Genomic DNA, 27,659 nt, shown 5'->3' with positions numbered 1-27,659 from the left:
AAAGTATAGGCTCTAACATGTCTCTTCTTAAAACCTTCCAATGGTTTCTCATTGCCCTCAGAATAAAGCTGGAAATCCTGAACCAGACCTGCAGGCCTCCATGATGTGACCCCAACCTTCCACCCTCATTTCATACCACTCTGCCCTCACTGCTCTACCCATACTGAAATTCCCTCAAAAACACTGTGCTCTTCCCTACCTCAGTCCCTTCATACATGTTATCTTCTCTGCCTATAATAGTTTTCTCGCACTCTTCAATTGGTAAATCCCAATTCAGCCTTCAGGGCTCAGTTTAAATGTCACTTCCATCAAAAAAAACACTAAATTTGTGGCAACTTATTAGAATATTCGTATGCATGGGATATAGGAGATAAGGGACTGAACACAAAAGTAAAAGGTTCACCACAAAAAATGAAGGGAGTTCCTAGGATGACAACTGTGTAGAAGGTAACTAATCGAGATTAGAGAAGACTCAGAGAGCGATGTCTCCAGAAAGATAAAGCTGATAGAATATCTGGTGTATGTGAATATATTAAAAGAAGATAAATAGGGGTGGGCGGTTAGCTCAGTTAGTTAGCCTGGTGCTGATAACACCAAAGTTGCTGGTTCAACCTCCACATGGGCCACTGTGAGCTGCGCCTTCCTTAAAAAAAAAATAAAATAAAGAAAAAGAAAAAAAAGGAGACAACTGGGGGAAAGTTTGAAAATCAGTTAGTTACAAGTACAAAAAACTAAGCGGACAAAAAAGATAGCGAATATAAATACTGAATATTGATCTAACCAAAGTAAAGATGTGACTGTTAAGGAGATGAGAAGTATGCTTGGGAGAATGACAGGGGTTGTGAAAGAGAACAAAATCCTTTTCCACACATGGTGAGAAGTGGATAGATAATGCCTAAAACTGGACAATTAAGACAGTCCTGTATATGCATGATAGAAATCTAGAGGTAAACAGAAATCTAGAGGAGAAACCCACTAAAAAAGTTGAAAGTGGTTTCTTCTGGGGGTGGGAAATGGAGTAGAATGGTGAAAGGACTGCTATTTTTCTCTATAAGCCTTGTAGACCTATTAGACTCTTTCAACTTTCATTTAAAAAATAAAACAAGAAATATAAATGAAAAACTATTACCACGCTTAGCATAATTAACTTTTTTCCATTTTCAGTCCTCCACTGAGGACTTAAGGGAATATAATTGTGGAAATAAATCTAAACCTTCATCCCAAAGTGTGCATCTCTAAGGTTTAACTTCCGAATCTAATCTCCTCAGTCTCCACAAACACACAGTTTACTCTCAATCAGCTTTTAAAGGTAAATGCTGAAAATCAATAATTCACTCTGACTCAAAGGGAAATGGATACAAAACAAACAGAAATATTTTATTTCTTACCACCTGCTCCTTCCAAAATGCCCCGGACAACTGCCTGGACACCACTCGGTCTCATCAACCTTTCAGACAGCAGCTGCCCACACAGACGCCGGAGCCAAGCTGGGGCCCGACACCTAACTTCTCTCTTTACATCTGAGCAGGACTGAAAAGGAAAGGTATGGACTGAGTATCAGGGACACAGAGAGGATGTGTAGACATTATTAAAACACATGTTATATGCTGAGACAGACTGACAATTAACAGTGTGCTACGGTGTGTCCCCGAAAATAAGACCTAGCCGGACCATCAGCTCTAATGTGTCTTTTGGAGCAAAAATTAATATAAGACCCAGTACTATATTAACATTATGTTATATTAAAGACCCAGTGTCGTGGTGTTGTGTTGCGTTATGTTGTATTGTGACGTGGCGTTACATTACATTATACTGTACTATATTACATTACATTGTGTTGTATTATATATTATACCTGGTCTTATATTGGATTAAAATTAAACCAGGTCTTATATTAATTTTTGCTCCAAAAGACGCCTTAAAGCTGATGGTCCGGCTAGGTCTTATTTTCGGGGAAACACGGTTATACAGACTTCAAAAGAGCAACATTTTTTCCTTAAAAAAAAGAAAGAAAAAAAAACTCTCAAAAAAAAAAGAAAAGAAAAAAACAACACAAACTCTCTCCTTTCAAAAACCTTCAGCATCACTTTTAAGAAAGTAAAAATACAATGAAACTTCAAGTGAAATATCAAATGAAGCTTCAAACCCAAAAACAGGCAAACACATCAGAGAATAACATACAGATTTGGGGAACATCAGGTTAATGGGACCAAACCCTGAACGTAGTCATTCCAGTTGAAATCCAGCTTCCAGAGACAATTCCTATGAACACGCGTCCCCAGCAGGAGGACAGTTCATAACAGAGGGAGGGCACTCTGGTCCTTGCACCCACCCCCACCCCCATCTCAGCTACCCTGATTCCTTGTGACACAGCAACTTCAAGTAAAGTTGGATTTCTTCAAGGGCTGGTTTTTGAGAGCTCTGTGGAGCCACCACGAACAAAACAGATTTGGTGTCCCTTATTTTGAGTTAAGATGTTAACCATTTTTCTGTCAATCACTGTACTTGATGTGAGCATAAAAACAAGTGACAGAAACATTTAACCCTAACTATCTTATCCTCTGTCTTTGATTTAAGGGGGATTAATAATTACCATTTACTGAGGGGGTTATGACGTGCCGGGCACTGTGCTGAGAACCTCCCACATAATCTCAGAAAGGACTTATAAGGAAGGCGCTGTTGTCATCCCCATTTTATGAGGAAGGACACTGAGGGATGGAAAGGTTTACCAACTCAAAAGTCTACTAAAGGTTTACAAGTGCACGCTGGGGTTGAATCCCGCTATGCCTAACGCCAGAGCCTCTGCTTTTCGTCACATTCTTATCATTATAGTGCATTTGGTTTAATCTGGCACACTGGGGACTCATTCAGAGAGGCAGAATGTGAGGCCCAGTGGAGAGGCTGTAGTGACGTGAAAAGGACCAATGAAGAGATATCTTAGTCACCTGCTCCAGCTGGTCCTTGTTTCTGACCTACAGCCCCTCATGCGTTACTCATCTAGATTCAAAACTAAAATGTAGGTACTAAAAGTAAATGGATAATTCCCAACTACATCCTCAAATTAAGCCATTTCACATAATTATTTTTAAGGAACAAAAGAAACTATCTTATGCCTATAGAATATATACTATTATGTTTTTCAAACAAAGGAGCTAAGAATAGTCCCAATAATAGCTCTAATTTTAATTTCTTGACTTTAGAAACTCCGTTCAAAGAGTAAGAGATCCAAATATTTCTGCCAAAAGAATGTATTGTCAAACAGCCAAATTTTAGTTTAAAAAAAAAAATCCAGTTTCAGAATGAATAAAATATATTTTAAATAAAATTGCCGTCTTCTTGGGAAAAGCATTCATCATTCCAGTAAAATAAAAATCCTTTTAAATTATCCTTCGGGTCAGCGTAATTTAGTTTTACAAATGACTTAATGATCTAAAAGATGAAATAAGATTCAACGAGATTATCAAATTTCCCAGAAGATGACAGCACACTGCACATTATCATGAATGATTCACCATGAGCCCCCAGGCCTATATACCTGTGGAGGTCCTCCCTGGAGGATAAGTAATTCTCGAACTGCTAATGGTTGATACACTTGATCCAAGATGTCTCTCAAAGCCTCCCTAGATAGGGCTCTTTCCTCTTCAGTTAACACCTGAAAGAAACGTGTACTTGGCTTTAGTGGCATACAAACCAGGCAGGCAACAGAAGGTAATGTTTTACAATACTGTACAAAGACACTTGTGAGGGGAGGAAAAGGCTTCCTTCCCTTCTTGATTTCCTTTTACCTGGAGGAAGTTATAATACTGAAACTCTCCTGGCCCTCACTCACTTCTGGACAGGAGACCTACTGACTTACCTTACTGGTGAGTTAGGAATAAATCTTCACTGGCGAGTTTTGGCTCGCACAACTCAGCTCGTTCCTCCTCTTTCTCTTGGGAGTGAGTCCACAATCTGTTCTGCTCTTCTTTGCTGTAGATTTTACAGCAGCATGTCCCCTGCCATGGGGCAGAAGGCGCTGCAGTTTTCCAGGACTTCTTAAAACTGGGGAGTAGTAAGTGTGTCTAATTCTGGAATATACTCTTGGGAAGCCCATTTGTCTCCATCTAGAAGCTATATCCTCCAACTTTGCATTTATGAGTGACAGAGATGACATTTTGATTTTTCATCTCTTACTCTTGTTAACTGTCTTTTAATTCATTCAGAACTTGGGCAGCAAAGAGGGGTGCTATTTACTAGGGCCCCTGGGGCCTCAACAGTACTGACTCCCTTTGGTAACTCAGTAAAACATTCAGGGTCCTGCCCATTACCATTTGACAAATGACAATACTGGAGCTGCTTAGAACAGCAGCTATAGCTGGGATTTGTCCAGCTTCATAATGTACACCCATCATGCTTCCCCTTCTGTCAGCTTCTTCCCCGCCTCCCTACTTGGTCCTTTCTGTGTGTCTCTCTTTCTTTTCTCTCTCCTGCCCTAGGCCCCTGGGGCACTTCTTAGCCCCAGTAATAGGGATAAGACCTGTCAATCCAGACGTCCCTGTCCCAGGGAAGCACTGGCAGCAGACACTGATAGAACGGTCGAGACCACACCATGTCGTAAAAAGCACAGTGCTCTCTGCTCCACATAAATAAAGGCACTGGGGGAATTCAGGATTTTGTGTCACTGCTCGGATGTCAGTGGCTTTGAGGTAAATGTCTGTGAGCACAGGCAGGAGAAATAGAAAAGGGAACAAACAGAACAGGAACAAGTTGGAGGGTGGCACAGAAAGGTGTCAGAAAAATGAGCTGGGTGGGCACTGAGATCTGGCTGCAGCAGCTGACCCTCGATGCATTTAGACAGGCACAGCTTCTTTGGGCCAGGGGCCTTTGCCATCGCTGCTGGCCCTTGCTATGTGATCCTTGTGAGTCGCGTCTCAATTCATGTGGGAGCGGTTTGAAAAAAGGACCGAGTCTCATGCTCCTGTCACTTCCATAGCACCTTCAAGTCTAGGGACTCAAATCCGGAAGGACTGAGTGTCAGCAAAACAGCACAGCCCCTAACACCTAACAAGAACAAACACTGACTGAACGACGTGGTGTACCAGCTGCTTTACCTACTTTATCTCATTGAATCATCACAAGAACTTAAGGAGGTGTGTGTAGTTTAACACTAACATTAATAGCTATTACTTTTTTGCCTGATCACTGCACTGTACACCTGAAGCTGAACAATAATGAATGCCAACTGTGATTATATATATATCTGTATATATATGTATGTATATACTTACGAGAAGCGGAGTACAGCATTAGGAATAGAGACAGGGGAGATGTAATGGCTGTGTGCAATGTCAGAGGGATAGTGGATGGGGAGGGGGTTCACACAGTGTGAGGGATATAAATGATAAATGTCTAAGTATTACTTTGTCTTGTGCACCTGAAACTAATAGAAAAAAAAAAAAAAAGAAGCTGATCCATCACCTTCCAAAAAAAAAAAAAGCTATTACTTTTTGATGAGTACCACTGGGGGTTGGGGTAGGTCCTTTATACACATCATCCTTAATCCTCACAACCACCTTCCAAGGCAGGTATTACTATACACATTTTATAAAAAAAGGAAAGAGATGCTCAAAGAAACAGACTGCAAATAGCTGTTCCACAAAATTGACAAGAGACAGATGAGATGGACTCTCCAGGAGTGCAAAGGACTATCATCTAATAAATGAAAGTTCTACCCTCTAAAAAGATTCATTTATCTACTGGATATGCTTTGGCATTCAACAGGAATTCTAGACCTTTCCATCAGTCCTTTTTCAAAGAACTAAGGATTATCTTTTACAACAATCACAGAAATATATATGCAGACTCATATAGACTCAGACACACACACATACCACTCTCTCTCTATATTTACCTCTTCCTCGGGTGTTAGTGGCTTTGTCTTGGTTGGGCAGAATCCCAGTTGGCACAAACCTGCTGCAATATCCCCAAAATGGCGAGAGAAAATCAAGCTCCCCAGAGATGCGTGCTGAGCAACAGTTAGGAGGCCCCTGCAGCTGGTATACAGTCTCCGGGTGGCACCGGGGGCAGCATCAAGACACACCAGGTCTTGAACAACAGCCCCAAACTCAGTCCTGTATCTCAAAGGGACTCCAACACCAGGCCTGAGATAGGGGCAGACACCCAAGGTGACTACAAACTGCAAAACTGACTGGACAGTCTTCTGCTGTGAGACACTAAGTGTATCTGGGCTCAGGGCAGGAGCAGCTTCTGGAGTCCTAGGGTTGGGCTGACCTGGATTGAAATCAGCTGCAAGCTGGATCATGGTTTCCTTCAAGCACAACAGCAACAGTAAGGTTTGGGAGGTAAAACTCCAGGTGACATCCACAGAATCTTGTGGCCATTCTGCCTTGTTAGCAATTTCATCCCTCAGGAGTTTCAATTTCTTCCAGGAAGGATCCTTCAGAAATTTATCCTCCACAACAGACAGATTAGACTTTAAAGTAGCCAACAAGACATCATGTTTTGTGATCTGTAGTGAACTTGAGCCCGATCCTTTTGAAGAAAAACAAACAAACAGATAATACACATGGAAAACAAACTGTACTTCCCTTTGCAGGACAGCCTTGCCCACTCCAGTTCATCCTCTGAAGCCTAGCTCAGATATCACTGCCTCCGGAAATCCTCCCCTAATTGTGCCAGCCCAGCCTTGGCAGAATTCAAGACCACATTTCCTCCCTCCCCGTAGCACTTTGGGTGTAGTTAGTGTCCCTAACACGTTACACTTCACCTAGTTCTATCCCGCTTGTGTTCTGAAGGCAGAGGCCATGCCTTCGTCATCTTAATGGGCTTCATTTGTAGCAAGAACAGAAATTTTAAAAAGCTGAACACTGACCACAGAAGACTCATTCAGTCAAACTGTTCTACTAGGTGCATGCATTAAATTATATTGAATGTTATTTAATGACATGTTCATTAAACATAGTGTTCTAAAGTGAACAAAGAGTATTCCGTTATTCACTGGCATGAATATCTGGTTCCTTTGGCTAATCCGTACCTAAAAAGGAAATGAGTGTTCTCAAAGCTTGTTGCCACCAACCATTAGCTCACTAAACAACCTCTAAGTGACTTCTTGTGACTTTATAAGCTCTTTGAATCCAAACATGGGGCACAATGGAAGTGATTTAAAACAAAAGCTATCAGCTACCGTTTTTCAAGAGCCCCTTAATAAAGTAGTCTTTTCTGCCCTCTACTGGCAATAAAAATAAAATCTATTTGAAAATAAAGGCATTGCCTTGATTCAGCAGTTCCCAAAGTGTGGTACTGGGCCTCAGGTTTTGAGGAGTTTCCCAAGATTCTCTCAGGGATCTGCAAGTTCAAAACTATTTCCTTACTAATACTAAGGTATTATTTATATGCCTTTTATGCTCTCATGAGTGTAGCAAGTATGAAAAGGTCACTGAGTTTAGATTTCATATTGCAATTAACCTTTAAGAAATTACCTTTTATTGAGTCTTAGTACAGTATAAAAGAATATATTATACACAATTATCTGAAAAGGCGATTGAAATTATCTCCCTTTGCCAACTACATATCCATGTGAGTCTAGATTTTCTTCATCTATTTCAATCAAAATAACCGATCATGATTGAACTGAGAAGCAAATATGGAAATCCAGCTGTGTTCTAATGAGTCAGACATTAAGGAAATTTATAAAAATGTAAAACAATGATACTCTTCCCATCATTTTATGTGGCAAAATATATTTTGCAACATAATGTCTTTATGTCAACATGCAATGGGTATATTAATGTTATTTTTTAAAGGTTGCTCTTAAGGTCTTAATTTCTAATGTAGTAAACATTGATACATATAACCCACATAAAAGCTCTTTTAAGTTCGCAACAATTTTTAAGAGCGTAAGAGTGCTGAAACCAAAAAGTTAGAGATCTGTCTTAAAACAATGTCTTCCAAATTTCAGTCACATAGTGGTGCTTCCACAATTTTTGCCATTTATCTGAGTACCAGAAGTATTTATTATTTAAATTATTTTTAAAAACTTAAATAGAAGATAATACATTGTTTTAAGTGCTTTATGTATTTAACTCAACCCTCACAACAACTCTTAGGTAGGGAGTATTTTTTTTTTTCCCCAGGGCATATTCAACTTGTGCAGTCTGGCTCCAGAGCCAAGCTCAAAATGTTTCTCTACATACACCTAAAACCACCCCTATCAATCACACTTTGGAAAATGCTGCCCTCAGGAACAGCATTATCTGTTCTTCCCAAACACCAAGTTAAATGTTTGCTTTGTGACATTTAAAAGCAGACTTCACAACTTATATGGTCTGTCATGCTGGGTGCCACGCGGGGTCTCTGGTCCCGCTCCCCACATAAGAACGCAGGACATGGTGCGGCCAAACAGGAACACCCACGGAGCCATAGGTAGGGGAGTCATACCACTATATTCTCGCTGGCAGCTGGGTTGGAGACACAGGAAGCAGGAGCCACACTAAACGCAACCTGCCGTCTGCTTTTCTGCCAACCAACCAACCCCACTTGCTAGCTGCAACCCGCGCTTGCTAGCCCAGCCACCATCTTCTTGTTAGCCCCCATTTTCTGCTAGCGTAGCCACAGCAGTTATATTAGTGGCCAATGGTTCACTGGTTACAGCTGACGGCCAACTAGCCACAGCTGATGGCCATCCAATCACAGTTGATGGCCATTTACTACCGAGCCAGTGCATTTCCATGTGAGGCTGAGAGCCTGGAAACTGCACTCCTAGCTCTGTCCCCACATGGTCCTTTGTATTAAGGTCAAAGTGCAAAGCAAATGGCATGCAAGAAAAAATGTGACACAGCTTCATTATTTACAAATTAGGGGCATTTTCAGGCCCTTCTCCCCCAAGGGATTTAAATTTACCGAGAGTTCAGTGAATCTATTTAGTATGAGAAGTTCTTTTTTTAGGAAAACTATTGCTGAGACAGCCTCCATTTTTTACAAACAAAAATCACTAAAATTGACAAATCTCTTTCAAATTCTGCTTATACAATAAAAGTGAAGATGTTATCCTTATTTGTCCCTGTCATGCAGGGTGTCATGCAGGGTCTCTGGTCTTGCTCCCCACATAAGAACGCAGGACATGGTGAGGCCAAAAAGAAACACCCACGGAGCCACAGACAGGGGAGTTATTATAGTCTCGCTGGCGGCTGGGTTGGAGACACAAGAAGCAGGAGCCACACGATCCGCAACCTGCCATCTGCTTCTCTGCCAACCGACCCCACTTGCTAACTGCAATCCGCCTCTCCGCAATCCGCCATCCACAATCTGCCCTTGCTAGCGTAGCCACGGCAGTTACATCAGTGGCTAATGGCTAACTGGTAACAGCTGACGGCCAACTAGTCACAGCTGATGGCCACCTGCTACCCGAGCCAGCATCTTTCCACATGAAGCTGAGAGCCTGGAAACTGCTCTCTGGGACTCTGTCCCCACAGTCCCATAATTGAGAACAAAAATGGAAGACAGGGGAAGAGAAAACGCTTAATGCAGCAGAACTTTTGGTAGCTCAAAAGTTGAAGACTATTGGTATCTTCCTTCCTTTCTAAGTAATTCCCACCTAGACTCAATTCTTCCTCCTCCTGTGACCTTCCACAGCCTCACTCCTGGATAACTCCTTAATCCAACTGCTATCTGTACCATCCATTCACCTCTAGTATTATACCGCCATGGTGAACACCTTGGTCTATATGTGTACTACCGGCTCCCCAGACAGACAAGATGCTTTAGAGCACAGATTGTTTCATATTTTTGTATCTCGAACGACACTCAGGATAGAATACTATATATAGTTAACTCTCAATAAATACTACCTCAAAGATAGTCAATTTAAAAACAGATTAAAGTTTAATCCAGCTGGATGTAAATTTAACCAGTACTTTCATGCTGTTTCCTCAACACCCTCTGTCTACCAGGGATATCTGAATACTCATGATGCACAGGTATTTTTTAATTCGCTCAGCAGCTTATACGATAAAACAGCAGGCAGATTCACAAGTACATAAGACTATATGTGTAAAATAATATCATTTTACCAACTACTTAAATCATTCTTTTTCAAATAGGAATGCTTGAATTCTCCTACGTCACATGAGTTCACATATGTAATTCCAGCACATACTCTTCGAGATTTCGAGGTCTTCTATAAATGAAGTACATGTGCTTTGGGATAATTACTTCCAGATTTTTTTCCTTATTTAACCTTGTTCTCAAGCCATGTTCTAGACGCAGTTGTTAGACAAGTAATCTCTCAAGTGGCAAGTCAAAACTCTATTTTGCAGTTTAATTCTTTATTGGGGCAAAATAGTATCATTGTCATACTACAGTGGGGAGCTCCTGAGTTCAAATCCTAGCTCTGCCACTTACTAGACTGACATTAGGCAATTTCCAAGGTGTCTGAGCCTTGTTTCCATCATCTGCAAAATGGAACACTGTTGATTAAATGATATATATGTAAACTGCATACTGTAGGGATTGATAGTTCGTAGGTACTCAATTACTATTAATAACTTTTCACTCCCCTCAGGTGTGATGTAATGTTTGTGGGAGTTTTTGCAGATTGCGGGGGTATCTCAAAATTTGAGACTTGGAACATGGCCTCAGGACGCTTCATGGCCTTAACGTTGCTCACCCTAAACCCCTTCCCCCAACATATACACTCCAATTGTGTCCTTTCTCAAAGCTCCAGGTAACATGAGAGGCTCCGTACTAATTTGGTTTGGTCTGAGGAGGGGGTTCGGCAGACCTCGAATCTCCAGCTGCACGTGCTGTCCCTAATTTGACCACCTGACCTCGGGCGGGTTACTTCATCTCCTTAGTGAGGCCCAGCTGGGAAAGCAGAGTCTCGGCCTAAACCACTCCCAAGGTCCCTTCAGATTCTAAATTGGGAAGATATTGTCAAGTCACCGTGAAAGATTAAAACGTGACTGTAAATCCTTCCCCCAGACGGTAAATCCCTAGTCTCCTCAAACCCAGCCAGTGTCAGCGCTTCCTTTTTCTGGACTCCGTGGCGTTTCATACAAATCACGGGGGTCCACGTTAGAGCCTGCACCCTCGGGAAGGTGGGACCCCACTTTGTACGTTCAGAGCGCCCACATCTCAGGCTCCTTCCGCAGTCCCTGCCTGAGAGGACTGCAGTTGAGACTAAATGAAAACGTGTACCCAAGGCGCTCCACACAGTGCCGGACAGCAGATAAGCGCTCAACAGACGCTGCTTAGTACCAATATTCAACGGATCCCATCCCTCCTGGAACCTGTTTCCTCAAGAGTAGTAAGAAGCTGGGCAAGGACCAAAGCCCCCAGGGGCGGGGCGTCCAGAGGAGGGCCTGAGGGGCGCACGGTGTGGGAGCCAGGGCCGCCCTGGAAGACTGGCTGCCCTGAGAGTCCCGGTGCAGACCGGCGCCAACGTCCGTCCTCTCACCTCCCGGGCTCAGCAGCAGTTTCAACGCCTCCAAAATCCGCTCCAGACCGCAAGTTTCCAGAGCTCCGCAGTCCGCGGCCTGTTGGGGGACCGCCATGACTGCAGTGAACCGCGCCACTTGCCACCCGTTCAGGCTCCTCAGCGGCCCGGGGCCGCCGCCATGTTGAGCGTGGCAGGAGGCGCACGGCGCTGGGGGCGGGGCCAGCGTCATGAGGCGGGGCTGACTCGGTTGGGAACGCTAGTTCCACGGGAAAAAAAATTTTCTCGAGCCCTCTTCACTCCCCAGGAAAAACCCCCGCAGCTAACACAGCCTCCCTACATGCACAATTAATTGTTACATAAAGAAGGAACCTAGAAGTGGTTTATCATGAAATAATATACATTTCAGTAGGAAAATATTCGTGTCCTGAATCTGAAACACTGGCAGACATACAAAGCGCGGACAGGAATTTGGTCCACCCAGACCTAACCAGGCTAATGGCATCCAATAGTTATCAGTGGCTGTTTTACAGAAACAGAATTCCCGGTAAAGACCCCAGCAAGTTAAGGGTTCTTATCTTCTAAAGCCACACGTGATAACTGGAGTGGTTGCATGCCATTTTGCACAGTTGAAAATTCTTAAATTAACCCTACCGGTCTGAAAACCTTAGTCGCTGTGATAAACCCCCACCACCCACTCCACAAAGAAGCGGTCGCTGAAACTTGTTTTCATTTATCTTCAAGGGAAGATTTTCTCTATATTACCACTCCCTTTAGCATCAATCAAATCCTTTTCAGAGAGGAATTTTTCCTCTGCCCTCTTAGGTTCTGAATATGGGGGTTTGTGAATTAAACAAAGGACAGATTAGCAAGAGAAAAGACATTTTTATTCACATCTGAGAGTTCACAGAAAAATGTGACTCAGAGGTGGTCAGGATTTGGGGGTTATATACTATCTTAATAGGGAAAGGGGAGGGAAAGGGCACTTATGGGAAAACAAATGACTTTGAGGAAAGATAAATGAGCCCTTAGAATAGATCGGAGATATAGTTTTGTGACAATATCTATTTAGGGGATTTCGTTTCCCATTGGTGCCAACTTCTAGTCTCTGGTGATAGCAGTCAATCCTCGCCATCTTCAGTCCCCTCCCCAGACCGGTTCATCATCCCTGCAAACAGATGCAGCTTCACAGAACTCCCTTTGGATCACACAGTTCTCCTGCTCAAAACACTTTAATGGTTCTATCTGACCCACTAAATCCAGTCCAAAATGGAATGTGTGGCTTTTTCTCTCTTAACATCCTGCTTTTGCTTAAATGATGCCCTCTACCCCAAACTCCCTTGCTGTGCCCCTTATTTAATAATCAAAATAAAAGCTGACATTTAACAGAGCACTACCCCAAGCCAGGCAGGCACTCTTCTAAATACTTTATACGTAGGAACTCATCTAATGCCCACATTGACCCTATGATGTGGATAGTTATCCTCCTTTTGTAGATAAGGAAACTGAAGTAGGGAAAGGTTAAGTAACTTGTCTTAAGCTCACAGCTGGAAAGAACTAGGATTTGAACTCGGGCAGTGTGGCTCCATTGTCTTGCCAGTACCTACAGAACCAGCAAGAGGGAAGCAGAGGTGCAGTTCTCCAGGCCTCCCATTGGCTAGGCTCCCGGCGGGTATAACTACCTTCTCTGTAGTCCTTTATCAGAAGTTCCATTTCCCACCCATGCATATGGTGGGTACTTCATAAGCAGTTTAATGTTATTCTCTATACAACCATTATCTTTCTTTGTCCTCATTCTATTTTTCCCTTTTATCATGGTAGACATCAAATTTACCATTTTTTTTAAAGATTTTTTTTTTTTAAATTGGGGAAGAGGTACAGGACTTTATGGGGGCACAGTGTGTACTTCCAAGACTTTTTTCCAAGTCAAGTTGTTGTTCTTTCAGTCTTAGTTGTGGAGGGCGCAGCTCAGCTCCAGATCCAGTTGCTGTTTGGCAGTCGAACCAGCAACCTTGTGGTTGAGAGGACGCGCTCCAACCAACTGAGCCATCCGGGAGGCAGCTCAGCTCAAGGTGCCATGTTCAATCTTAGTTGCAGGGGGCGGAGCCCACCATCCCTTGCAGGACTCGAGAAATTGAACTGGCAACCTTGTGGTTGAGAGTCTACTGGCCCATGTGGGAATCAAACCGGCAGCCTTCGGAGTTAGGAGCACGGAGCTCTAATCACCTGAGCCACCGGCCAGCCCAAATTTACCATTTTTAAGCATACAATTTGGTGGCAGTAATTACCTTCAGTGTTATGCAACCATTTTACACTCCCATGTCAGACTTCTTTCTTTTTATTGAGGTAAAATATGCATAACAAAATCGACCATTTTAACCATTTTGAAGTAAACAATTGAGTGGTATTAAGTACATTCGCAATGATAGACAACCAACACCACTATCCATCTTCAGAACTTCATCATCCCAAACTGAAATTCTGTACCCATTAAACATTAACACCCCATTCCCTCGCTCAAGCCCTAGGAACCTCTACTCTTCTTTCTATCATAAATTTGACTATTCTAGGTACATTTAAGTGGAATCATTTGTCGTTTTGTTTGGCTTATTTCACTTGACGTCATGTTTTCAAGGTTCACCATGTTGCGGTATGTGTCAGGATTTCTCTCCTTTTTAAGGCTGAAGAACATTTCATAATATGTATATATTACATTTTGCTTAATCTCATTCATGAATGGACCTTTGGTTATTCCCACCTTTTGGCTGTTAAGAATAATGCTGCAGTGAATATGGGTGCAGTCATTGTAAACATTTTGCCATATTTGCTTTTGTGCTGTTGATATATGCCACATGGATAGATATTTTTCAAATAAAGTGACCTTGTAAATCCAGTTTCTCCACACTCTGCCCACAACAGAATGACACAAATTTCTGGAGAAGTCATTTGAACATGAAGTTTCTTTCTCCATGTTTAAACTGAGCTCATCTATGATTTGTCTTGCCTGGAATTGTGGTGTAATCAAATAAAACAAGTTTGACAGTGGTTTAACAAAATTGTTTAATAAAATTTATAAAAATGAGTACTTAAGAATAATTTTTTTCAGCTTGAATTGTTTTCCTTTTCCACCCCCAAAGAAAATACAAAATTAACAGCACCCACACACATATACACTCAAAACTACAATGATAATTTCTAAACAGAACTACATTAGGTGGGCTTTAAATTGCTGAAAAATCAAGACAATTCCAAGAAGTGATTGCAGGGATGATTTTTTTCCTTCAAAAAACAGTTGACAAGACAGTAAAGCAATTTCAATAAAACTTCTTTTGGTTTTCAGAAGTTTCTTGACGGTCACATTTCAACTAAAAGGAGATCCAAATCAAGGTTCTCCTTATCCCTATCCTCCCCTGCTCCTAAGGAAAAAAAATTGGATTTTCTAACAGTCTCAGTTTTCTATGACACTTGGAATTTGGGGCAAATGTGTTCAGATCAGCCAGTACTTTCTGTAGCCATCAACAAAAGTAGGCCCATGGGGATTGTGGGCTTCAGATACAAACCATGGTCTAAAGGTCCTGGTAGGAAACACGTGTTGAGATTCTTCCAATCTTCCAGAATTGTCAGGGCTAGAGACAGAACTGCTTCAACCACTCTCAGCCTCAGTTTGCTAAGTTACCAGGCTCGGTGACAATTTTTCCTGCCATTTCCAAGCCCACTTTTCATGCTCCCCCTCTGCTATAACAAGCCACCTTCTCTCTTTGGCTGCAATACTTCAGGCACTATTCTGAGTCTCGAAATGTATCACTCTTAGTTTTAGTGATAAATAAACATTAAAAGGTAAGTGGCACCTGAAAACTCCCCCCTTTTCTGGTCAAGTCTCCTGTTTAGAACCAAAGTACCCCATAATGACATTCATATAACAAACATTCTTACTCAGAACAAGTATATGGATAGATGTCCATTTCAAGTTACATGCTGAGATGAAAAAAGAAAACCGTTAAAGGTCTGAAGAGTACGCAATAACTAGTCAAGCTATGGCCCTTTTATCCTAAAAGGGCCCAGTAATTTCTGAATCAGTGGACTCCTGTCTGGGACAATGTAAATTCAGGAGCAAGAGTGTACATTGGAACATGGGACACCAGTGCAGTGATAAGAATTTTTTAAAAAAGCACACAAATTAAAAAAATTTTATACATATATATACAAAACAACAGAGCAGATAACCCCTCCCCTTCCTTATAAAAATGAGACAAAGCCCTTAAGAAAATATGCAAGTTTCAAGTTCTGAGTCTGAAACTATTCTTTTGAAATATCATAATTTGGGTGTGTTTTGGACATCATCACATGTAAAGAGTGATGAAAGAAAAGATTCAAGGAATAAGTCAAAAATCTTTCTAACTCATACAGATTAGATCTATAAAGTGGAAATTATAACTATCCTAACTGCATCACTGATCACAGTCTCTCTTCCTCAGAAATTCATCTCAAGTGAAAGGAGCTGAAAAATCACCAGAAGAATTATTCCAACATTTCCCATCACAAGTATACCCATGTCTCTCCCCATCATCTGTCTCACGTCCCCTAGTCATCCTCGCCACCTCCGTACATATCTGCCAACTTCTTGAAGCGATTGCCCCATTCATTCAGGTAGTCATAGTCCTGGTCTTGGTCTGACTCCGAGGAGTTCAGGGAGCTCAGACTAGCAGCTTCGGAACCACTTCCTTCATAATCAAACACAAGCAGAGAGTCGTAAGGGGGAGCAGTGGGATCACTATCGGCCGCCTTCAAGTTCTAAAGAAGAAGGAAGACAACAGGATTTTTCCATGAAAAGAATCTCTGCACACCAGTCACCTTGGGTAAGAGGCCTTCCATAGGCACCTCAAGCAAAGTGGACCGCATGTCAATGCAAACATGCTATAGAACACTAGGAGCAATTAAGATTAAGAGGTAAATTGATACAAACTGCCAAGGAAGATACACATGATATGTTAAGTTACAGGAAAATATGCAGAATAGCTTCCCTCTAAACTAAAGCGGTAAAATATATAAGCAGCGGAGATATAAGCACCAACCAATTCGGATGGGCAGAGGCTAAAAATAATGAGGACAGCCATACCAGTCCATACAGGTATGCACTTCAGCCTTGACAGGTCTGGAAGGATGAATGCCACATAGTTAACAGTTAACTCTGGTGAGTAGGGTCAGGGGAACTGAGAAATAATTTGCATTTTGGGTTTTTTCTTTATATATATATCTTCATATCTTAGAAAACATATTATTTTTGTAATTAAAAAAAAGCTACAATCAGATGTGGTAACATGCAAATGAATGTGAATGGAGGAAAGGACTTCAATGCAGATGTATCTAAAAGGGATGGTTAAAACTGGCCTTTCCTGTTTCTAGTTTTATCTAAGATCTAGAATGAATATGGCTTGTCACTTCCAACACTGCTGTGCTTTGTATATACAGTCCTTGTTGACAGTAACTCCCAAGGGAAGCTAACGCAAAGCCAGCCCCTACCATGAAGACTCGACGTGGGCCACTGGACCATCAGACAAGCAAGCCTTGAAAACCATTCCAGTAACTGAGCAAGTGATCAGGCAACATAGTTTAAGGAAATAGATCATGATGGACTGTTATCTTACTTTCTTACTTGGTTCTTTGCTCATCCCCACCCTCATTTCTTCTTCATCTTACCCTAAACTAATTTAACACTTTATTTCCCACCCTCCCTTGCAGATGGGGATAATCTTGTGACGGTTCTGGCCATTAACATATAGAATGAAATCCCTTGTTTCAAAACAGTTTGCCAGAAGATTTTTTTTTTTTTGCCCTCTGCCCTGCCCTTCCTATTTCTTTCTGACTGGAATATAGACCCAAGGCCTGGAAGTATGGCAGCCAATTTGGGCTCATAAGACAACAAGCATGAGAACAAAGATCTACGTGCTTGGATCATGTAGCAGGAAGACACAAAAGGCTGAGGTTCCAGCCTCGACTGCTTACCCTAGCCTTCTATTTACAAGAGGTAAATCTACTTCTATCTGTTTAAGCTTCTGGCATTTATAGCTGAATGCATTTCTGACATTTACAATATGGATGCTATTTTTCTGGCCCTCAGGGTAGACTTGTGATACACATTTAATCTTACATCCCAACCAACTATGGCAGGCAGGGGGAAAGAGACCCATTAGAGAAATCAAACTGGATCTACTTTGAACCTCCTGAGTTTCATTTCTAGGTCTATTAAATCCTTTCAAGCAATTCTTGGTTTTACCATACAGACTTTGCATATAAGACCAATTCACAATGCTATTAGTTCTGAAATTCTGATGAGACACAAATTGAAAAAAAAATGGGGTTCAGGGATCATGCAAGGTGAAAATATGGTAAAGGAAAGAATCTAGATTCTTTCTGACTTTCGACACAACTGCTCCTTTATAAGTTTAGAGATGAGTTGCTCCTTGGTTTTTGACTTTGTTTACTTACTTCATCGATAAAGTTTCCAATTTCATCAGGATTGGCAGGGCGGGGCCGATACTGGGGCACACTCATGAGGGTTGGTGCCACGTCATTGCGTGTGACTTCGGGCCTAGCGTCCAGGCCCCTGTGCAACTGGCTCAAGTCAAAGTCCTTTGGAGGAAAAGGTACAGGTAGAGCAAAGTGTGAAACAGGGCTTCGATTTAGTTTACGATTATGGTATTGGATAATGCCTTAACTGCCAACTGTGTCATATTTACAAGCAAATGCCAGTATAATCTGAAACGATAGCTTCCAACCTGAGAGTCTTTCAAACAGCCCTGGAAGGAAACACCGCATAAAAGGATTGTGAGGAACACTATGGGTATGCAAATGTAGACTGTTGTACCTTACTAACTTTCCAGAGGGCGTGATTATTAGATTACTCCGCAGCAAATACTCACTCCCTTCTCATCTTCTCAGAATTCTGTGATGGGTCCTATGCTTCCCTTTCTAAATACACAGACTTTCAAAACTTCTCTGGAAAACTCCATGGTAAGGCAAGTTAAGACCATCTCCAAATCAGGAAAACTAAAGAAGGCCTAAATATGTAACATCTACAAAAAGCAAAAATAGTTTAGCAGAGCTAAAATAACTCAAGGGAACCAAAATATTTAAACAGATCCACTGCTTTATGTCAAAGATAATTTGAATGAAGTTCATGTCCTGTAACTAGCGATAAGGAGAGTTAGCTCTGGAATCAGACCAGCTGGTTCTAATACTTCCTAGCTGTGTGACTTTGGGCAAGTTGCTTAACTGCTCTGTGCCTCTGCTCAGTCATCTGAGTGCAGAATAGTAAGCAATCAATAAATGTCAGCAGTGTTGTTGTACTAAGGAGGGTGGCCAATAATAATGCCGATGGTCTTGGGTAAGGCTTTAAAAAGATAATAGACAGGGGCCGGCCTGGTGGTTCAGGCGGTTGGAACTCCGTGCTCCTAACTCCAAAGGCTGCTGGTTCGATTCCCACATGGGCCAGTGGGCTCTCAACCACAAGGTTGCCAGTTTGATTCCTTGAGTCCCGCAAGGGATGGTGGGCAGCGCCCCCTGCAACTAAAGATTGAACATAGCACCTTGAGCTGAGCTGCCTCCCAGATGGCTCAGTTGGCCAGATGGCTCAGTTGGTTGGAGCGCGTCCTCTCAACCACAAGATTGCCAGTTTGATTCTCCGAGTCCCACAAGAGATGGTGGCTACGCCCCCTGCAATTAGCAACTGGCGACTGGACCTCAATTAGACCTGGAGCTGAGCTGCGCCCTCCACAACTAAGACCGAAAGGACAACAACTTGAAGCTGAATGGCACCCTCCACAACTAAGATTGAAAGGACAACAACTTGACTTGGAAAAAAGTCCTGGAAGTACACACTGTTCCCCAATAAAGTGCTGTTCCCCTTCCCCAATAAAATCTTTTAAAAAAAACCACAAAACGATAATAGACAAAGTGACACAGCTATTTCAAAAGTCTGCCTTCTAACCATTACTTCTTCCAAATAAAGAGATTGCGATTAAGCTTTTTACTACAGTTTTTCAAGCCCACCTGGTCCTCTTCGCCCCCTCCTTCTTCATCGTAGTAATAAACGTTGTCCCTGGTGTCATCTTCTGGGGGCAGTAAGGGCTCTTTGACCACCCGTTTTCTCCGAATAAACAGCAGAAGCAGCAGAATCAGGACTGGAGAGAGGAAGAGACAGCGGTGAGAGCCAAAGGTCAAGAAAGCCATGAGCAGGTATCACAGGACACAACTGCCTTGCGTACCAGACAGATGGCTGTTAGACAGCACACATGGTCATGAAGGTAACATACGCAGGACCACAGAGTGGGCAATTACATATGAATTCACATCTAATTCATGCCTTGATCTCAAACCAATCAGTCATTTTCCTAAAATCTGAGGGACCATGTTCCAGGCAGTGGAAATGGTACAGGCAGGAGCATGCTGGGACCTCTCTAGAGCATTCTTTAGAAGTGTAAGTTCTATGTTTGCCCATAAGGAATAAGAAGCTGGAAATCTGAATCCTGGCACTGCTTCTGTTTTAAATGTTGTTCCACATTTGAATATGCCGAAATGTCGTTCTCGGCCCCTGTGTTTAATGAAATATACCCATAACAAATTTAGGTAATGGTATTACTAAAAAGTCACTATTTTAAGCATAACTACAATCTTTAATATTTCCCTTAGAATGAAAGTACTAGTCAGTGACCACTGTCCCCAAAGCAGACTAGCCCATTCAAATAGAATTTGATGAGGAAGTAAGTGGGCTGAAGTAAGTAAAGGGGAAATAAGTAGGGCATGTGTTACCACCCCTAAGACAGGAAGGTGAACTAACTTAATCCCAAATCCTGGAGGAACAAAGTTCTTGAAAACTCACTGAATTCTAAACAACGCTTGTCTTCCTTCTCAATTTTAAGAGGACACAGACAGCAGAGGGCAGGAGCCAACAGGACGTACTGTAGGCATTTCCTGAAGGTAAAAGTATAACCTCCTCGAACCTGTCGAAGCAGCAGCAGCAGAATCAATAGCACCTGTGCCGAGTCTAAATGAAAGCCCAGAGTTGGTCTCACTGCTCCCTCTAAGAACTTTCTTTGACTCCAGCCAGGTTGGTCTCCTCGCTGCTCTACAGTGCAGTCAAGCCTTCCTCCCTCTGTGCTCTCACGAGTGTGGGAACCCTCACAAATGCCCCTCTGCCTCCCTGGATTCCATCAACCTAGGTAGGATTCCCCAACCATCCTACATCTTTCACCAAACCTTTCTTGAGACTCAATTAATAACCCTCTCTTCTGACTGCGAAGGCATTTATGGCCTAGACCACCTTTATTATACATTATCTTTGAAGGCTTTCTAATTGATTTGCCATTGCCAGGTTTTAGAAACCATAACAAGCATCTGTGGCAACCATTGGTGGGCTCAGGTGATAACAATTGTAAGGACTATGGCAGAAACCGCCAAATTCTCCTCACTGTCATTTTCCCCCTTCGTCCTTTCAGTTGATACTCACTGTTCACCCCACACTTCACCCCTACCCTCTGCCAAGACTTAATCGGGCACATGGTCACCCAGTTAGGGTGGGAACTTCCAGGTGAGATCTGTTTGGCCAGTGGGATGTGAGTGAAGGTGATATGTGCCTTCCACTTCCTCTATCATCCCTCCTCCAGGATGGAGTGTGGAGGTGGGGGTGGGGTGGTAAGCTGACTGACTCTGACCACACTGATGAGGACAGCACCCTAAGGCCTTGCTGCCCTGAGCTGATCCAAGGACCTGCAACATCCTGCTGGGAGCTTGTTAGAAATTTGGAATCTGAGGCCGCACCCCTGATGTACTGGATCAAAATTCTCATATTAAAAAGAGGCCCAGGTGATTTGTATATGCTTGAGCTTGAGAAGCACCATCTTGAGGGACTGAAAGAATTTAATGGAACGTGTTGTGTTGCCTTTCAGTCTTGGACCACTTACCTCTGAAATGTTCAGTAAGAGATAAACCACCCCCATGTTAGAACTCAAACGCCGAAACACTCGCAACCATACTTACTTAGCAAAGCAAGGATGCCTCCAAGAATCCCCAGAATGGCAGGGACCTGCAATCCGGCTTCGGCATAAGCCACGGTCCTCTTACAGCTGTTGACGGCCCCTTCACAGTCACACACAAAGATGTCTAAGGTGGTCACCTGGTCTTTGTTCTGGTTATCTGCGAGCTTGAGATTTATTTTGTAGTCACCCAACTCTAAGGTTTTCCTTGGCTTCAAAGTGATAGATTCATGTTCTAGAAAAAGGAACAAAAGTAGATGATGGGACCGGGGGGGAAAAAAGGGTTTTTTATAGAATAAGATTATTAATGTACCAAAGACATTCCAAAGCTGAGTAAGGAGAACAGAGGTGTTTGGGTTAAAGATTACTGGGCAGTATGTTACAGAGTCAGGTAGAAGAAAAGGGACCTCTGGTGGAATGCCTCAAATGCAAAGGGGACAAGGGAACAAGAATCCAATGAAAGGGGTGTCATCTGGAAATTGAGAAGAGAATTTCAAAAGAGAAGGCAGAGGCCGGGGTCAGGAAAGCACGAGGATCAGAGCATAGTTTCGGAAATAAGACTCAAATTCCCACCTGCGTCATTGTACTCAATGGTCCAGTTGACACTTGCCCCGTGTGTTAGCTCTGCTGTGAAGGGAGATGTGTTGGGGGGAAGGTCTGGATCAATGATGTTGATGATATGAGGCTGTGGATTCCTCTGGCAGAAGTCCATGCTTCGAGGTTCTGGTACAGGGGCGTTGTCATTCACATCGGAGAGGATCAGGAGAAGCGTTCCTGTTCCCGTAGCAAGTGGAGAACCTAAGAGAAAAGACGTAGAAACTACCACAGCTCGGAAACAATGATGAATCCCTGCTGCCTCCCATCAGGCTGAACCCAAAGCCTGTGCTGGTGCCTATCCTGCCAATCCCAAGGTACCGGCACTCCTGGTTGGGCAAGTCTCTAATAGGCATATTCCCCATTTTCATAATAATTATTCAAGTTATTCTTCACACCAAGGGTACCCTCCTTCCTCTTCTTCATTTATCTTTATTCATCCATTAAATTTTCGCCACTCCAAGAGTCCTCGTTACCCCCACCAGTTCTCCCTTTTCTGAACTTCTGTGGCTTTAAGGTCATTATCAAAGGGTTAAGCCTTTAAAACTTGCTGCAAGTTGCTTTTCAAAATAGATTTGGAAGTTCATACACATTTCTGTTTGCATTTCTTTTACATCCTGATGCAGCACCTAGCATATGGTAGCAGAAAATGTAGGTACTCAAGGAATCTTCGTTATCATCAATATTAGTATATTATAGGGGGGAAAACCCAGAGGACTATATCTCAAACTTGTAAATAGTTATACCTGGGTGGCAAGCCTGTAGTGATATTTTTTTTTTTGTCTTTTTTTCCTGTGTGGTTAAAACAAAGGCATAAAATTTACCATCTTTTTAAGTGTACAGTTCAATGGTGTTAGTATATTCATATTGTTGTGAAACAGCTCTCCAGAACTTTTTTACCATGCAAAACTGAAACTCTACATCCATGAAACAATTCCCCATTTCCCCCTCCAGTTCTTGGTAACCACCATTCTACTTTCCATGAAATTGACTAATACCTCATGTTAGTAGAATCATACAGCATTTTTCTTTTTGTGACTGGCTAATTTCAATTAGTATAACGTCCTCACTGTTTGTTCATGTCGTAACATGTGACAAGATTTCCTTCCTTTTTAAGGCTGGAATAATATTCCATTGTGTGTATATACCACATTTTTTTATCTAGTATTCATCCATGGATGGATTTTTTACCTTATCATGTGAATTTTCTTGTTTTAACAATGAGCAGTTGTCATTTAAATTTTTTTAAAGAGATTTTCTGATGAAACTTCATTCTCTTTTAAGACCTACGTCAGGAAGTACTGAGTCATGCACAAAGTAGCCCTTGAAGGAATTGTTCAGAACAACCACACCTTAGCTATTATTAGGTGAGAGGGCAGCAAACTAAGGCCTTCTGGATAAATCAGGGTCACAGCTATACTCATTCCTTCATAGATTGTCTATAGCTGCTTCTAGACTACAATGGCAACAGAGACTATATGGCCTACAACAGAGGCTAAAATATTTATTTTCTGGCCCTTTACAGAAAGTTTATCTACCTTGGCTGGGTATTATTTCCTCAGTTTGTCTCAGGCCAGGCTAGGGAATTCCACGTAGCCAGAGATAGCTGGCCAGTGTGGAACGGCAGCTGAAGAAATGGGTTAGCTTTCCCTTTACACAAAAGCATCATAGAACCCCATCAAGGCCTTAATTGCCTTGTCCTTTGCTTTCCAGATTGTCAAGTCTGGAATTACTACCTCGGGAGGTTGGGGAATGAGAAAGAGAAAGCGAATTTAATCACGAGAAGTTAGCAGGTCTCTTTAGCAGTACAGTGTTTCCCCAAAAATAAGACCTAGCCGGACAATCAGCTCTAATGCGTCTTTTGGAGCAAAAATTAATATAAGACCCGGTCTTATTTTAGTATAATATAAGACCGGGTCTTATATGATATAATGTCATATAAGACCGGGTATAATATAGTATAATACTGGGTCTTATATTAATTTTTGCTCCAAAAGACGCATTAGAGCTGATTGTCCAGCTCTGTCTTATTTTCGGGGAAACAGGGTAATTCTGCGCCTGAATATCTATCCAAGGGAAACAGTTGCACATTGAGGCATGTATACAAGGATGTTTACTTATCACTCACATAAATAATGAAGAACTAAAAACACCCCAGAGGTCTTGTAATTGTCAGTGATTAAATTATGCAATATCCAGATAACATCATTTTACTGACAAATGGTACAAGCACACCTCATTTTATTGCGCTGCACTTTATTGAGCTTCACAGATGTTGCATTTTTTACAAATAGAGAGCAAGACCCTCCACCAGCAAAATGATTACAAGTCACTTTATTGCACTGGTCTAGAACTGAACCCACAATATCTCCAAGGTATGCCTGCAGATCTATTATGTGCCATGGTAGATCTGTGTGTCTTAAAGACATATAGTCAAGTAAAAAATAATTGTTTTAACTTAAAACAACAAGTATAAGATACATGTTTTTAATAAAAACAGAAATAGGCTATAAACCAGATACTGGTTTTAAAATAAACTATATTTCTACATGCACATAAATGTATTCAAATACACAGAAATAGTCTGGAAGGAGCCAAACTTCACTAAGAACGAGGATAATGACAATAATAAAAACAATGATAGTCCTTATAGAGCATGTACTATGTAGCAGGCACTCTGCTAGGTATTTTTTAAATAAATTAACTCATTTGATTGTGACGGGTTATTAGCATTTTGTCAGATAAAGGAACTGAGGAACATAAACTATTAGGTAGTAAGTCCAAGGTCACACAGGTATTAAGCTTTGGTCCTAGGATCTAAAGCCAGGCAGTCTGGCTCCCATTGGGAAGGAGGGAGATTTGAGTATAGATAGAGAGGGAGTGATGAAAAGGAACTCCTGATTATTTGCATTTTTGACAATGAGAATGCTTTTGTTTAGAATAAAAGAGAAAACATGAACTCATGCCTCCAAAAGAAGGGTAGCGAACAAGGAAGCAAGCTAGGTAAGGCCGCAAAGGCCAGATGGGAAGGGTGCCCTTACCATTGTCAGTAGCTATAATGAGGGCTGTGTATGTGCTGTTCTTCACATGGTCAACGTCCTCCCTGTCCAGTTCAGCCCGAGTGGAAATGGCACCAGTGTCCGGATTAATCTCCAGCCAGTTGGCAGTGTCCCTCCAAATCCGATACCTGAAAAGGCACAAGATCTGGCTTAGAATGGAAACAGGCAACAGCATATATATATATATATATAACAGATTCTATAAAGTTTCTCTTCACTGATGGTAGCACCAACTTCTCTACTTTCTTGTTTTAACATTTTTTCCAAATTCCCTGTTTTTAACTTCCCCATTTTATAAAAATATCATACTGATATAAAAGTTGCCCGGAAAGTATGCTGACCATCCATGTACTCTTTACCCAGATTCGCCCATTGTTAATATTTTGTGATATACAGAGATTGACACGCATATACATCATGTTTTATTTTCCTGAACCATTTGAGAATAAGTTGCAGACATCATGTTCCTTTACTCACAAATACTTCAATGTGTTATCTCCAAAGAACAGAGGCATTCTCTTACATAATCACAATTTGATTTCCAATTTCAGGAAATATAACGCTATTATTAAATATATAGTACATATTCAAGTTGTCCATTTTCCCAACACTGTCCTTCATAGCATCCCTGTTCCAATTCAGGATCCAATCCAGGATCATGCATGGCACTCAGCTGTGATGTTTCTTTACTTTCCATTCATTTGTAACCATTCCTTAGCCTTTCTTTACTTTCTTGACACTGACATTTTTGAAACATGCAGTCCAATTTTTTGTAGCAAGCCCCTTAGTTTGGGTTTGTCCGATTATTCCCTGATAATTAGATTCAGTTATGCTTTGGGGGCAGAAGAGTGAGAACACTACACAAGTGATGTGTCCTTCTCAATGCATCTCATTAGGAGGCACGTGACATCTGTTTGTTCGTTTACTGATGTTCACTTTGCTCACTTAGACAAAAGAGAGGCCACTAAATTTCTTCACAGTAAAGGTACTTTCCTCCCCTTTACAATTAACCTATGATCTGAGGGGAGATAATTTGAGAATATCCTGGTTCGCCAACTAAATTTCATCCAATAGATTTAGCATCTAAATGGATAATTCTTGCCTAAATAATGAGTACTATGATCCTTGTGCATTTTTAAAAGCAGACTCTTTCAGAACAGCTCCCCAAAGAGGACAGAAGTTCTCAAATGGTGGTGCCAATCAACATCTCGCCATGAACATCTGGAGATGGGGTTTGGTACAGTGACTTGGGGTGGGTTGCCTTATTGGCACTTAACAGTAGGTGTCAGAGAGGCTACAGCTTCTTCTGGTCTTACAGAACAAAACAAAACAAAAAACTTTTTTTATTCAATATGCCAAGATAATTCAATATGCCAAGCAACACCTTATGAAGAGTACCAGAAACAGTCCACCAGAGGAAACAAAGGCATAAAAAACAGATGTGTGCTGCCCATCGGGGTCCTAGAAAGGCTCAAAGGGAATCAAAGAAACGAAAGGAAGCAAGGGCTTTGGATACCTGTGGGCTCATCCTCACGTCCTTAGAAGTGCAAAGCAATGAATTACATACAGAGCTCTTTACCCAGGGGTAAGGGCCTCTACACACACTTTAAGATTTGGTCTCTGACTTTGTCCAAAGAGAGGCTTTGAACTATTTCACTATTGCACGCTAAGATTATCGACCCACCTGAAAACCATACAATCCTAAGCTTTATCACTGAACAAAAACCCTACAGTATCATCTTTGGCTGATCACTATCTTTTCGAACTTTGATTAAAAACGCATCTTATCAGGCCTTATATTTTGGAACACCTAGAAGAATCTTTGGATTATGAGCAGTACATTGACTACATGTACAAAATCAGAATATTTTAAAGCAAATCTCAAAAATTGTAGATTTTTTCCTATAAACCCTTCAGCATATAGCTTCCATAGATAAGTGTTTTTTTAAAAAAAAAATTAATCACGATGCCACTCACACACCTAACAAAAACAATAATTACTAATGTCGTCTAATGCCAAGTCTATGTTCAAATTTTTTTCCTTTTTTTTTAAAGGAGGGCATAGCTCAAAGTGGCCCATGTGGGGATCGAACCGGCAACTTTGGTGTCAGTAGCAAGACGCTTTAACCAACTGAGCTAACCAGCCACCCTCAAATTTCTCTAAATGCCTCAAGGTGTCTTTTATAGTTGGATTGTTGAATCTATATTGTACTATAGTCTACACATTACAATTGATTGATTTGTTTCTTAATACTCTTTAATCTATAGCAGTCACCCCCAGTCTTCTGCCATTTATTTGTTGAAAAAACTGTGTCATTTGTCATGTGTTCCCACATTCTGTATTTGGCTGACTGCTTCCTCGTGACATTTAACTTGTTTCTTCATTCCCTACATTCTTCAAAATCAGATCCTAAGACTTGATTAGATTCTGTTTCAACTTTTGTTTTCCCCAAAAACTATTTCTTTAGTGGCGCTATGCACATGCTATTGAATCCCAGCAAGCACCTCAGGTGGAGTTGTCCTTGCATTTTTAGTAAATGTTTA

The 27,659-nt window shown here is 41.6% G+C and overlaps 2 protein-coding genes across 3 annotated transcripts in view; both read right to left on the bottom strand.

Annotated features, from left to right (window-relative positions):
• The window catches only part of TANGO6 (transport and golgi organization 6 homolog), a gene marked incomplete at its 5' end in the record, with an annotated part of 142,882 nt that extends 131,219 nt beyond the window's left edge, over positions 1–11,663 (bottom strand). The window contains 4 exons of one of the 2 annotated variants that reach the window (XR_013992125.1): positions 1,389–1,530; positions 3,536–3,652; positions 5,891–6,531; positions 11,453–11,637. Coding sequence is in view for 1 of the 2 variants with exons in the window: in XM_081031006.1 (XP_080887132.1) it covers positions 1,389–1,530; positions 3,536–3,652; positions 5,891–6,531; positions 11,453–11,663 (1,111 nt within the window). Of the gene's footprint in view, positions 1–1,388; positions 1,531–3,535; positions 3,653–5,890; positions 6,532–11,452 lie in introns of both variants that reach the window. The other variant, XM_081031006.1, reaches the window with a different exon arrangement.
• A 2,091-nt stretch (positions 11,664–13,754) lies between these two features.
• Positions 13,755–27,659, bottom strand: part of CDH1 (cadherin 1) — a 69,449-nt gene continuing 55,544 nt past the window's right edge. Inside the window, exons 11-16 of the mRNA XM_081031583.1 lie at positions 25,098–25,243; positions 22,036–22,260; positions 21,467–21,697; positions 19,481–19,611; positions 17,918–18,061; positions 13,755–16,222 (exon numbers count right to left, since the gene is read on the bottom strand). Coding sequence (XP_080887709.1) covers positions 16,013–16,222; positions 17,918–18,061; positions 19,481–19,611; positions 21,467–21,697; positions 22,036–22,260; positions 25,098–25,243 — 1,087 coding nt within the window. The 3' untranslated portion in view covers positions 13,755–16,012. The remainder of the gene's footprint in view (positions 16,223–17,917; positions 18,062–19,480; positions 19,612–21,466; positions 21,698–22,035; positions 22,261–25,097; positions 25,244–27,659) is intronic.

Source organism: Rhinolophus hipposideros, assembly GCF_964194185.1.
Source record: "Rhinolophus hipposideros genome assembly, chromosome: 21".
Classification (NCBI taxonomy): Eukaryota; Metazoa; Chordata; class Mammalia; order Chiroptera; family Rhinolophidae; genus Rhinolophus; species Rhinolophus hipposideros.
This window is presented reverse-complemented; position numbering and strand designations above follow the sequence as displayed.